At 54.4% G+C, this 12,492-nt stretch overlaps 1 protein-coding gene across 1 annotated transcript in view; it reads left to right on the forward strand.

Annotated features, from left to right (window-relative positions):
- Positions 1–12,492, forward strand: part of LOC144735124 (rhophilin-2-like) — a 58,700-nt gene that overhangs the window by 39,868 nt on the left and 6,340 nt on the right. The window contains exons 5-9 of the mRNA XM_078617541.1: positions 1,673–1,823; positions 5,841–6,026; positions 7,507–7,583; positions 8,144–8,290; positions 10,213–10,380. Of these exons, the coding sequence (XP_078473667.1) occupies positions 1,673–1,823; positions 5,841–6,026; positions 7,507–7,583; positions 8,144–8,290; positions 10,213–10,380 (729 nt within the window). The remainder of the gene's footprint in view (positions 1–1,672; positions 1,824–5,840; positions 6,027–7,506; positions 7,584–8,143; positions 8,291–10,212; positions 10,381–12,492) is intronic.

Below are 12,492 nucleotides of genomic sequence, written 5' to 3' on the forward strand. Positions count from 1 at the left end.
ATGGGGAGGAGGTGGATGGGGGAGGAGGAGGTGGATGGGGTGGAGGTGGATGGGGAGGAGGTGGATGGGGAGGACGGGTGGAGGAGGTTGGGAGGCTGGATGGGGAGGAGGTGGATGGGGAGGGAGGAGGTGGATGGGAGTGGAGGTGGATGGGGAGGAGGTGGATGGGGAGGAGGTGGATGGGGAGGAGGAGGTGGATGGGGAGTGGAGGTGGATGGGGGGAGGTGGATGGGGAGGAGGTGGAGAGTGGGTTGGAGGTGGATGGGGAGGAGGTGGATGGAGGAGGAGGTGGATGGGGTGGAGGTGGATGGGGTGGAGGTGGATGGGGAGGAGGTGGATGGGGGAGGAGGGAGGTGGAGGGGTGGAGGTGGAGGTGGGTGGAGGTGGATGGGGAGGAGGTGGAGGGGAGGAGGAGGTGGGATGGGGGAGGAGGTGGATGGGGAGGAGGTGGATGGGGAGGAGGTGGAGGTGGGTGGAGGTGGGATGGGGAGGAGGTTGTGGATGGGGAGGAGGTGGATGGGGAGGGAGGTGGATGGGGAGGAGGTGGATGGGGTGGAGGTGGATGGGGGTGGAGGTGGATGGGGAGGAGGTGGATGGGGGAGGTGGTGGATGGGGTGGAGGTGGATGTGGGAGGAGGTGGATGAGGGGGTGGAGGTGGATGGGGGTGGAGGGAGGTGGATGGGGAGGAGGTGGATGGGGTGGAGGAGGTGGTGATGGGGTGGAGGTGGATGGGGTGGAGGAGGTGGATGGGGGTGGAGGTGGTGGGGTGGATGTGGATGGGGGGGTGGTGGTGGATGGGGAGGTGGAGGTGGGATGGGGAGGAGGAGGAGGTGGATGGGGTGTGGATGTGTGTTGGGGGTGGAGGTGTGGATGTGGGGTGGGGTGGATGGGGAGGGAGGATGGTGGCTGGGGAGGAGGAGGGAGGTGGATGGGGGTGGATGTGGATGGGGGTGGAGGTGGTGGGGGTGGAGGTGGTTGGGGTGGAGGAGGTGGTGGGGGTGGATGTGGTGGGGGTGGTGGTTGGTGGTTGGGGGTGGAGGTGGATGGGGAGGAGGAGGTGGAGTGGGGAGGAGGAGGAGGTGGATGGGGAGGGAGGAGGCGGTGGATGGGTGAGGAGGGAGTTGGATGGGGAGGGAGGAGGAGGTGGGATGGGGGTGGTGAGATGTCAACTACCTCGCCTGGTATAGGTTCGATCCTGTGTCCTGGATTTTGCGTGTGTCTCTCTCTCCCCGTGGTCATGTGGATTTTTCTGCGGTGCTCTGGGTTTTCCCTGCACATTTATAAACACGTGTTTTTAGGGGATTTGGCTGCGATATATTTCCACGCGATAAGCCACTTCATTGAGATATAATTTGTGGCCACTTCTGAAAAGGAAGCTAATAGCTCAGTGGGCCTTACCTGGTAAATGAAAAATGGATAATATTTTTTAAAATTGTTCAGGCTTACTTGGAGCAATTCTTCCAAGCAAGCCTGATGGATGATGATGGGTGTCGCCATTTTGTGCTTTTTTTTGTGACCTTTGCCCTGAACATCCCGACCATCGTCGCCGTGAACATTGCTTTGATGACCGTGATCGCGGCCATTTCCATGACCACCAGTGTGACCGTTGCCATGACCACCGTGACCGTAACCGCCGTGCCCATCGGTGTGACTGTGACTGTAACCGCCGTGACCGATCTCTGCCGCGTCTCTCACGGCCGCAGCGGCGCCGGGCGAGGACTCGCGCGACCAGGAGAAGGCCCTCATGGACGTTCACGAGACTCTGCCCGAAGGACCCTCCATGCACGTGGTCGTGACGAACCTCGACGAGCGTACCAAGCTAGGTACACGTCATCAGCGTTGTTTGTTTGTTGTCGTCGTTGTTTCGGCCGATGTCTTTGTCAGCATCGTCGTCGTCATCGCTGCCGCCATCATCGTCTCTCCATCATCATCAATCGCTAAATTAGCTGAGGCCCCCAAACACCCCATCATCATCATCAACAACATTGTCATCATCATTGTTCCCGTAGCCTATGCTCTTTAGGTCCACATTGTTCGGATCAAAGGATTATTGTTATCAATAGTTTTATCGTTATCATCATCGTCATCAATAGTGCCTGAACACCTCAACATCATCATCATTACGTTCTTTATCATCATTACCATAGACATCATCATCATCGTTAACATACACATCATCATTACCTTCGATATCATCATTATTATCATTGCCATTGTTAACACCTTCATCATCATTGCCATCATCATCTTTATTGTCATGAGCACCTTCGTTATCATCAATCCCTAGACATCATCACCATCACTATTGTCATTGCCATCGGATTGGCATTGTCTCAAAGTGCTTGCGCACCCCCACACTAATGGTCGAAACCCGCTCAGAGTTTGCTGTTTTTAACAAATTAAACACAAATGCCGCTGCATGACTCGCGTCCGAAGGCGGTTTGGCCCATGGGCCAGTGTGGAACAGCTGAGTTGCACCAGGGCAAAGTGGGGGGGGGGGGGGAGGGGTCGGGTGTTGGGGGGGTAGGGGGGCGCGGAGCGAAGGGGGGGGTGGGAGGAGGGGGGGCAGTGGAATTTTTTTGAAAAATTTTACTGACGTCATTTGCAGACAAGAACATTTCTAGTAAAAAAAAAACAACCCACGTTTTCTAAACTTTATTTTAATCGCTACTTAGAGCTGTATTTGAATTTCTCAATTGAAACAAAAACAACTTTTAATCTCATTTTATCTCCATTTTTGCATCACAATAAAGGCTCTTTTTGGGTCGGGTCGTCACGTGTTGTATAATGTCAACTTTTTTTTTATTGCTATAACCCCTCCACCACCCAGCGACAGAGCCAATCAAGGGGGGAGGGAGGGGAGAAGGTTAAAAAGCCCAAGCAGAAGAGACAATTTTGTCCCACGTTCCGCTGGAAATTCCACCCAACACCATCAGGTGTTCACGTCATGCCTACAACGCCGATCTCAATCAAAAGTAACCAATTACCAATCTCGACATTGGTAGTGAAAGCCTACTGTCGGCGTCGCATGACGGTGGTCATGGTCACGGCCCGCGGAAGTGGATATTGTAGAGCTACTTCCCAGATAAAACATTTCTTCAAGTGACCTCTTGTCCGCACACAGTTAAGTGGGGGGTGGGGGGGCAATACTTCCTCACCCACTCGGTATATAAGAGCAATGTTCGTCGCACAACAGCCAAACCCACATTTTTAATTTTCACAGCTGGAATTTGGCAGAATCAAATTGAATGTAATGGGGTTTTTGTGCAGTTATCGGTGATTGGGCCATCGCCTTACTAGGCTTGAGAAGCCGGTCTAATTTAATGAAACTTGGATTCGAACTCAGTGGTGTCGGCATCTCTGACCACTTAGTCACCCGGCCGCTTCAGGTTGTATTTCATTTAAATGTTTTTCAACCGAGAGATAAAAATTCTAACCGTATGTAAAAAAAAATCCAAAATAAAACGCTCCAATCGTTCACGAGGCATCCACTGTACAATGGAAGTCCTCAAGTCAAGGGTCCTAAGCACGTTGCCGCGGGGACAGGGGTCAAGCGTTAACCACGAGGGGTCGCCATGGAGACGCGGTCCTGAGTGCTCCTCTCAGGTGATTCAAGGGGATCATTCCCCGACATTCCCTCTGGACGTTGAAACACCGCGAGCGGGGGAAGGGGGAGGTAGCCGAGTGATTCACGATGGTCGTGTCTGAAACCACGAGCCGTCGCGGCTAGGATCCTGGGTTCGAATCCTGGGTTCGGCCCGCCCCGACCGCAGCGGTTAAGCCGAGTTTCTCGAGTTGCAGCAGAGTTGGTGTTCATCTTCTTGGTTCTTTCGGTAAAGTCACGTAGAAGGGAAATAATAAAATAATGAAAATCAAACATAATGAAATAATTCTCACGACGTTTCGGCCACAACGCAAGCAGCCGTCCTCAGGTGACGCTGTCTCCCCGACAGACCTGGTCTTCACCTGAGGACGGCTGCTTGCGTTGTGGCCGAAACGTCGTGAGAATTATTTTATTATGTTTTATTTTTATTATTTTATTACTTCCCTTCTACGTGACTTTACCGAAAGAACCAAGAAGATGAATCCCTGCAGTCACGAAAGCTTTAAATCGAAATTTAAAAAGAGTTGGTGTTCTCGGCCTGGTCAACGGTGACTGCAAAAAAAAAAACATCACATTTTATTTGCTTCTGCACTTAAATTGGTTCTACATTCTATCTCTGAGAATTAAATACAGCGAGTAAATGCGACGAAATCACTCCCTGTGGCAAAGGTGGGTAGGAAAGTGCTGCCCTCTGCTGTGTGTCGACCAGAGGTCTCTTGAAGGGATCTCAGAGGTAGCTCTGTGACATCCTCTTCCTTGGGGCCATTCCCTAACAAGAATGACTGCGCGCACAAAAACATGTCCGTAAAATAATCATCGGTGTCGTTGTGGGGACTATCAATAGTTATATAGATTGACAGACAATGTCCCCTTCACACACACGTGTCTATCCACGTGACAAATACAATTATTTATTACACAACCAATTGGACCCGTAGCCTTCTGGAAGTGTATTATTTCGGCAGCATCCGTTCTGTACAAGCAAACTCCGGACCGAATGTTGAATACGGTCCAGATTTTGCTTGAATGAGTTCTGAAATGTCGGGAGTTACTTTTGTTCCTCTTCATCTCCCCGTGACTCCCTTCCCCTGCCCGTGTCTCCCCGTGTCTCCCTGTCGTGTCTCCAATCCCCTGCCCGTGTCTCCCTGTGTCTCCCTGCCCGTGTCTCCCCATGTCTCCCCGTGTCTCCCTTCCCCTGCTCGTGTCTCCCCGTGTCTCCCTGCCGTGTCTCCCTTCCCCTGCCCGTGTCTCCCTTCCCCTCTCCGTGTCTCCCCGTACGTCCCTTAACCTGGCCGTGTCTCCCCGTGTCTCCCCGTGTCTCCCCATGTCTCCCTTCACCTGCCCGTGTTTCCCCGTGTCTCCCTTCACCTGCCCGTGTCTCCCCGTGTCTCCCCGTACGTCCCTTAACCTGGCCGTGTCACCCTGCCGTGTCTCCCTGCCGTGTCTCCCTGCCGTGTCTCCCTGCCGTGTCTCCCCGTGTCTCCCCGTACGTCCCTTAACCTGGCCGTGTCTCCCTGCCGTGTCTCCCTTCCCCTCCGTGTCTCCCCGCACGTCCCTTAACCTGGCCGTGTCTCCCTGCCATGTCTCCCTTCCCCTCCGTGTCTCCCCGTACGTCCCTTAACCTGGCCGTGTCTCCCTGCCGTGTCTCCCTTCACCTGCCCGTGTTTCCCCGTGTCTCCCTTCACCTGCCCGTGTCTCCCCGTACGTCCCTTAACCTGGCCGTGTCACCCCGTGTCTCTCTTCCCCTGCCCGTGTCTCCCCGTGTCTCCCCTTGTCTCCCTTCCCCTCCCCGTGTCTCCCCGTGTCTCCCTTCCCCTGCCCGTGTCTCCCCGTGTCTCCCCGTGTCTCCCTTCCCCTGCCCGTGTCTCCCCATGTCTCCCTTCCCCTGCCCGTGTCTCCCCGTGTCTCCCCGTACGTCCCTTAACCTGGCCGTGTCTCCCTTCACCTGCCCGTGTCTCCCCGTGTCTCCCTTCCCCTCCCCGTGTCTCCCCGTACGTCCCTTAACCTGGCCGTCTCTCCCTTCCCCTGCCCGTGTCTCCCCGTGTCTCCCCGTACGTCCCTTAACCTGGCCGTGTCTCCCTGCCGTGTCTCCCCGTGTCTCCCCGTGTCTCCCCGTACGTCCCTTAACCTGGCCGTGTCTCCCCGTATGTCCCTTAACCTGGCCGTGTCTCCCCGTACGTCCCTTAACCTGGCCGTGTCACCCTGCCGTGTCTCCCTGCCGTGCCTCCCCGTGCAGCGTTGGGCCACCTGAGCAAGGCGGTGTGGCGGCACGAGGATGCGGTGCGCACCGCATCCTCTCTGGGGAGGCTCGGCGACCTGCAGAACTTCCTGGCCACGGCGCGCGACCAGGCGAAGACGCGGCTCGCCAAGTTCGAAACCGACGGCGGCTTCATCAACTCGTCGGAGGCCCCCGAAATCGCCCGTGCGTATTCCTGTGTGTGTGTGTGTCTCTGTGTGTGTGTGTGTCTCTGTGTGTGTGTGTGTGTCTCTGTGTGTGGGGAGAGGTAGTGTAGCGGTTGGCGCGCTGCGCTATGAACCTGGCGACCCGGGTTCGATTCCCGCTCACGGCCAACACCAGTGACGATTATCTGAACCGGTCCTGGGCCTCCCCTAGGTCGACTCAGCCTTAAAATAAGTACTTGGCGCTGTGTGTAAACATCGTCACTGGGGAGACAAAGGCGGCCGGGCGTGGTGTTGGCCACCCACCCCCTCGTGTACCGTTCCGGCCTTCATAGGTGCTCGCTAACAGCACTTGCCCCTACAGTCTGTTAAGGCTATACGGGGGATCTTTATCTTTGTCTCTGTGTGTGCGTCTCTGCGTGGGGAGTGGTAGCGTTAGGGGTTAGCGCGCGCTGCACTACGAACCTGGCAAACCGAGTTCGATTCCCACTCGCGGCCCAAACCCACGAAGAAAATCTGAACTGGTCCTGGACCTCCCCTAGGTCGACCCGACCTTTAAATGAGTACCTGGTACGGTGCGTAAACATCGCCATTGAGGTGACAAAGGCGGTCGGGCGTGGTGCTGGCCACCCACCTCGTATACCACGTCGCTAACAGCACTTGCCCTAACAGTATGTTAAAGGCTTTCTGGGGTGTCTTTGTGTGCGTGTGTGTGTGTGTGTGTGCGCGCGCGCAGGTATGTGTGTGTGTGTGTGTGCGGGGGTGCGTACGTGGGCTGTTGTTGAGGTTCGTGTTTTTGAGGGTACGCACGTGAAGCGGCTGTCGACAACTTGGCAAAGCAAATCGAAATTCCAGGGCCGTGTGTCGGCCGCCGCGTTTGCTCAACTGCAACGTTTGCGTCGCCAACTCTCGCTGTCCCTCGATGCGTCACGATCCATCAATCCCGCACGCCGATCTCTTTGCTCCATCTCTACGGCGGTGGTCATCCTCTCGGGGCGCGTTTTTCACCTCCGGCTGCCACTCCAACTCCATCATCGGAATCTTGATTTAGACTGGAGGAATCCGATGAGCTACGAAGCTCCTTTTCACAGCAGATGTCCAGGCGGGCGGGGGCGGGTCAGCAAGTTACAATACTGTGGATCTTTGTCTTTGTGTGTGTGTGTGTTTAAGAGAGGCAATGTAAGCGTGTTTTAGCACTGTTGGCTGCGTATGGTACGCAATAAATTCTACATTTCATACAAAGACACATTGACACAAAGACAAAGGTTCACAAACCTCACAGGTTATTATTTTTGTTTTGCCTGGTTAAATAAAGGTGAAATAAAAATGAAGGCCAGCAACCCCTCGATGAGAGTTCTGAACGAATTCTCCGTTGCATGATGACGCGGCGCCAATGGCGCGACTGGGAATGACGTCATGGAGGGGGGGGGGGGCGAGGGAATTGCCGCAAAAACAAAACGTGATCGAATGTGTTTCGCCCTCTCTCATTTCGCCAAAAACAGCGGAAACCCATCACAACCCAGAACTGAAGCCCCCGGTGTTCGACAAAGTGGAGGGCACAGACATCTTCCGCCGGCTGGTAACACGCCGCATCTCCATCTCGCACCTCGTTACATCGTCGTCATCGATAATAGTTTTTTTACCCTTTTATCTGGCAACAAAACTGACACCTTTTGTTGCCAGATAAAAGGGTAAAAAACCAATTATCATATTTTTCTACTGGCAAATGAGGTTCCAATGATGTATCGTCGTCATCTTCAGTGCCGCCGTTGTCATCGTCATAATATTCAGTGTTGTAATCATCATCATCATTGGTGTTATCATCGACCGTCGCGTCTTCATCATCACCATTGTCATAGACGTTATTGTCATCATCGTTTACAATGACCAGTGTTATTGTCATCATCATCAATGTCGTCGTCATCACCATCATTGTCATCATCAGTATGATCATCATCATCGTCAAGTAATCGCAAAGGCTGCACCACAGAGCAGGGTCCGTGTGGGTCGCCCTCTCATCGTCCGCTCGGTCCTCATGACGTGACCTCCTGACCCCCCCCTCGGCGGTCACATTGTGTTGATTGTCACGCGTGGCTCGCCATCTCACCGCTGCGTGTTGTCGTCTCTCCGTGCGCCCAGGGCCCCCTGTCGGTCTTCTCGGCCAAGCAGTGCCTGAGCAAGCCTCGCAAGGTGCACCTGTCCAAGCCAGCGGAGGGATACGGCATGCGGCTCGGCGGTGATTCGCCCGTCCGCGTCGTGCTGGTCCAGCCTGGGAGCGCCGCCATGGTAAACGAGACGCAACGTCATTTTAACCGCGCTCAACTTTTAACCTCCTCCTCGAAGGCGGCACGGGCGGAACCTATCGGCCGCATCATCGGAAACCTCGTCGGCAGGCCGATACGCGCATCGCCTTCTTCGTGAATGAAAAATTAAAAGACACGAGCCAGAGCAGTGTGATTGTAGGCCGTGGAACCCAAACTTTAGTCCAGACCGTGAATCCATAGAGTGGTACATGGTGATGATCGATCGAGATACACACAGATACACTGAAGACGACAAGCCAGAGTCGTGTGATTGTGGCCATGCGACCCAAACTTTGGACCGTATTGTAAACCCACTGTGGTCTGGCCTCTTTCAATGGAGGAGGAGGAGGAACAGCGACACGACACGAACTCTCTCTCTGCTGAAGCACTCTGGTCGTGGCCAACAGCAGCAGGCCTCTACACTTTCACATTTAGCTCATTTCCACTACACACACAAGAATAAAACAGAACCATGTTACATGTGTGGCTTGAGCAAAAATACATATATATGCTTGACGATATCAATACATTTTGTTTCCAATTTAGCTTTTATGTAGCCAGGTGGCTCGGTGATGGAGCGAGCGGCTCACAAACCCTGTTCGGAGGGTGGGGGCGGGACGTGACTGAGCCCCATCATCTCTCCGGGGTCGATAAAAACGAGTACCGCTTTGTGGATAAGTCAACGGTCGGTGGCCCTATTGACCTGCCTCACCCAGGTTGACCCTGGCAATCCTGAGGCTCGATTTCAAGCAACGGCCGCCAACTTCATTGTCGAGCGACATCCGAATCAGTCCTGGACCCGCCCTCGTCGACCAGCGTGGTGAATTAGCGTCGCGTAACCCCCGCGACCCCGCACGACGTAGAGGTGGCCCCCCTTCATCCAGCAGTGGAGTGGCACGTGCGTTCGCGATGGCGACCCGTCGCCTTGATCGGTGACGGGATCAAATCCATCCTTTTAATGCTGCATCGATCACGCGAATGGACGGCCTGATGGGGACCGGCTGCTCACCGGAATACGATCGATTTAGCGGAATTATGAACGGCGCGTTTAAAATGAACGTTTGCCAAGAAAGTTTCGGTGTGCCGACGCTGATTGATTGTAATCGGGCCCGGCGTTGTGAAGAATGATGGCCGCCGTATCCCTCGGCAGGTTCATTAAAATGAAAAAGTAATTTGGTGGCGCGGGACTGGCTGGGTGTACGCGAAGCCCGTTCAGGAATTGTAATCGCTATTTGGCTCGCTCGTGTGTTTAAAACGTGCGACATTCCCGCACACCGGGCCAACGTAGAACATCGATATAATTTACATCGGTCGCCCATTCACTCGCTCTCACTCTCCCCAGCTATTGTGGATATGATTAAACTGATTACTTGGTGGTGATGCTGCTGCTGTTGCGTTGGCAGTGACGTGAAATCAACACTTAACAACTATTCAACTCGTTCGTCAATAACCACACCACCCTGTGTGTGTTGCCTTTTAAAAGGGAAAAAAAACCATCACAATTATCAGAATTATTTTTAAAACTATTATAGTTTCCCCCCCCCCCTTTTTAAAGGCAAATTCGGTTATAATCGAATTTTCGGACCAGGTCCCATCTTCATGGCACAACGGATGCCCATAACGTCATCTTTTGTTTTTTTAAAGGCATTTCTGTCGACGAATGCCGAGTCGTTGTTGTTGTTTGTTGCTCGTGCAACGCTACTGCCGTCGCAGCGTCACCAAAATACTGGACAAGATGGCGGCCGCCCTAACAACCGGCTGCCCCCCCGCACTCCGCTCCCCCGCTCCCCCGCTCCCCCACTCACCCCCACTCCCCCACTCCCCCACACCCCGACACCTCCACACCCCCCACACCCCCACACCTCCACTCCCCCACACCCCCACTCCCCCCCCCCCCCCCCCCAGCGATCGGGCATCAAGGAATGTGACTACATCATCGGGGTCGGAGGTCAGGACTGCCGCTGGTTGGGTCAAGCGGCCGTCGCCGACCTCATGACCCAAGCCGGGATGGCTGGGGTGGAGGTGGAGGTCGTGACCCCGCTGAGGTTGCTCACCTTCAGCGAGGGCTCGCCGGTGAGGGATTCGGACGTAGAGGGTGGCGGCGCGCGATGATCATGATCATGATGATGATGTGGGTCACGGTGTCCCCGTGTGCGTGTGTGTGTTGGCCACCCACCCCCTCGTGTGCCGTACCATGCCTTCACAAGTGCTACTCGCCAACAGCACTTGCTCCTACAGTCTGTTAAGGCTATACGTGGGGTCTATGTCATTGTAGTGTCGTGGTTACGAACCCGGTGACTCAAGTTTGATTCCCGCTAATGGCCGACACCAGTGGCGATTTATTTGAAACGGTCCTGGGCCTCCCCTAGGTCGACTCATTTCAGGCTGAGTAGCTGGTGCGTTGTGTAAAACATCACCACTGGGGAGACAAAGGCGGCCGGGCGTGGTGTTGGCCATCCACCTCGTCGTGTGTCGTGCCGGACTTCATAGGTCCTCGCTAACAGTCAGTGGTGCATGTTTACACACCGCACCAGGTGTTCATTTGAGGCCAAGTCGACCTAGGGGAGGCCCAGGACCGGTTTCGAAATTTTTCACCGGTGTTGGCAATGAGCGGGAATCGAACTCGGGTCGTCGGGTTCGTTGGGCAGCGTAGCGCTAACCGCTCCCCACACTCTTACAAACACCCCCTTACACACACACACTCACTCACACACTCGCACACTCGCATACTCTCTTGTACTCGCACTCACACCCTCTTGACACTGTTTGGGTGGACCGAGGCGGTTCACGACTGCCGCGCCGGGAGATAGGAGATCGACCCGGTGACCTCTGGCTATCACGTCCGGTGCGCTGCGCACCCGTTGCGCTCCGGCTAATAGCCTCGAACATTTTGTTGTCAGTAAATTAGCTTCCTCCCGAGAACGGTAAATAAATAAATAACACCTGATTCTCGTGAAATATTTAACTCATAACCTTGAACTGCATGTGCTTTCATTTCCACGGGGGGGGGGGGGTGGGATATTACATTATTTTTTATTTCCCCGGTGTATTTATGGCTTTGAAAGACTTGGCAGCCGATTTGAAGATGCGTTTTATTTGCGCCGAGGTGCATCTCTCCGTTGTAAGCTGTCTTTGATGAAGAGACCAGCTGTGTGTGCTGCGTCTGTGTGGTTATGTCTCGGGAGGGGGGTGGGGTGTAGCGGTTAGTGTTGCTGCGCTGCGGACCCGGCAACCCGAGTTTCGATTCCCGCTCACGGCCACCAACACCAGGGACGATTATCTGAACCGGTCCTGGGCCTCCCCTAGGTCGACTCAGCCCTCAAATGAGTACCTGGTGTGTAATCATTGCCACTGGGGAGACAAAGGCGGCCGGGCGTGGTGCTGGCCACCCACCCCCTCGTGTGCCGTGTCACCCTTCTAAGGTGCTACTAGCGAACAGCACTTGCCCGCAACGGTTTGTTTCGGGCTATACAGGGGCGGATCTTTTATCTTTGTTTACGTATAAACCCGGCCTTAGACGGGCACCTGGTGCGGTGTGTAAACATCATCGCTGGGGAGACAAAGGCGGCCGGGCAGGCGTTGGTGCTGTCCACTCGCACGTTCGCCGTGCCGGTCTTATTCGGCGCTCGCTAACAACACTTGCCCCAACAGTCTGGTGAAGGCTATATGGGGCGTCTTTGTATGTGTGTTTTGAGCAACACACACACATACAGTGGCGAGCGATGATTTTGATTGCCAGTGAGTTTGATTCCCACTAACGGTAAACATCGGTGACAAATATCAGCACTGGTCCTTGGACTTTCCCCGGAGGTCTCCAATCGGCCTTTAAGGAGAACCTGGTGCACCCTGTAAATATCATCATTGGGGAGACAAAGGCGGGTGGGCGGGCAGGCGTAGTGCTGGCCACCCCCCACCCCCCTCGTGCGCCACAGTGCCGGCCTTCATAGGTGCTACTCGCTTAGCAGCACTTGCCCCGACAGTCTGGTAAAGGCTACACGGGGCATCTTTGCCTTTGTAAATCTCATGGCCTTGTATTTATGTCTTGTTGACTCAAGCAACCATTAATTTCACTCCTTGCGTTATTTACAACCGCCCTTTGCTCTCGCGATATTTTTTTTTTACACATCAACACTTTTATTATTATTTTTGGTGGCGGGCGTGGGGGGGGGGACTATTTATGACTAT

This window comes from Lampetra planeri, chromosome 54 (genome assembly GCF_965212315.1).
Source record: "Lampetra planeri chromosome 54, kcLamPlan1.2.h2, whole genome shotgun sequence".
Taxonomy (NCBI): domain Eukaryota; kingdom Metazoa; phylum Chordata; class Hyperoartia; order Petromyzontiformes; family Petromyzontidae; genus Lampetra; species Lampetra planeri.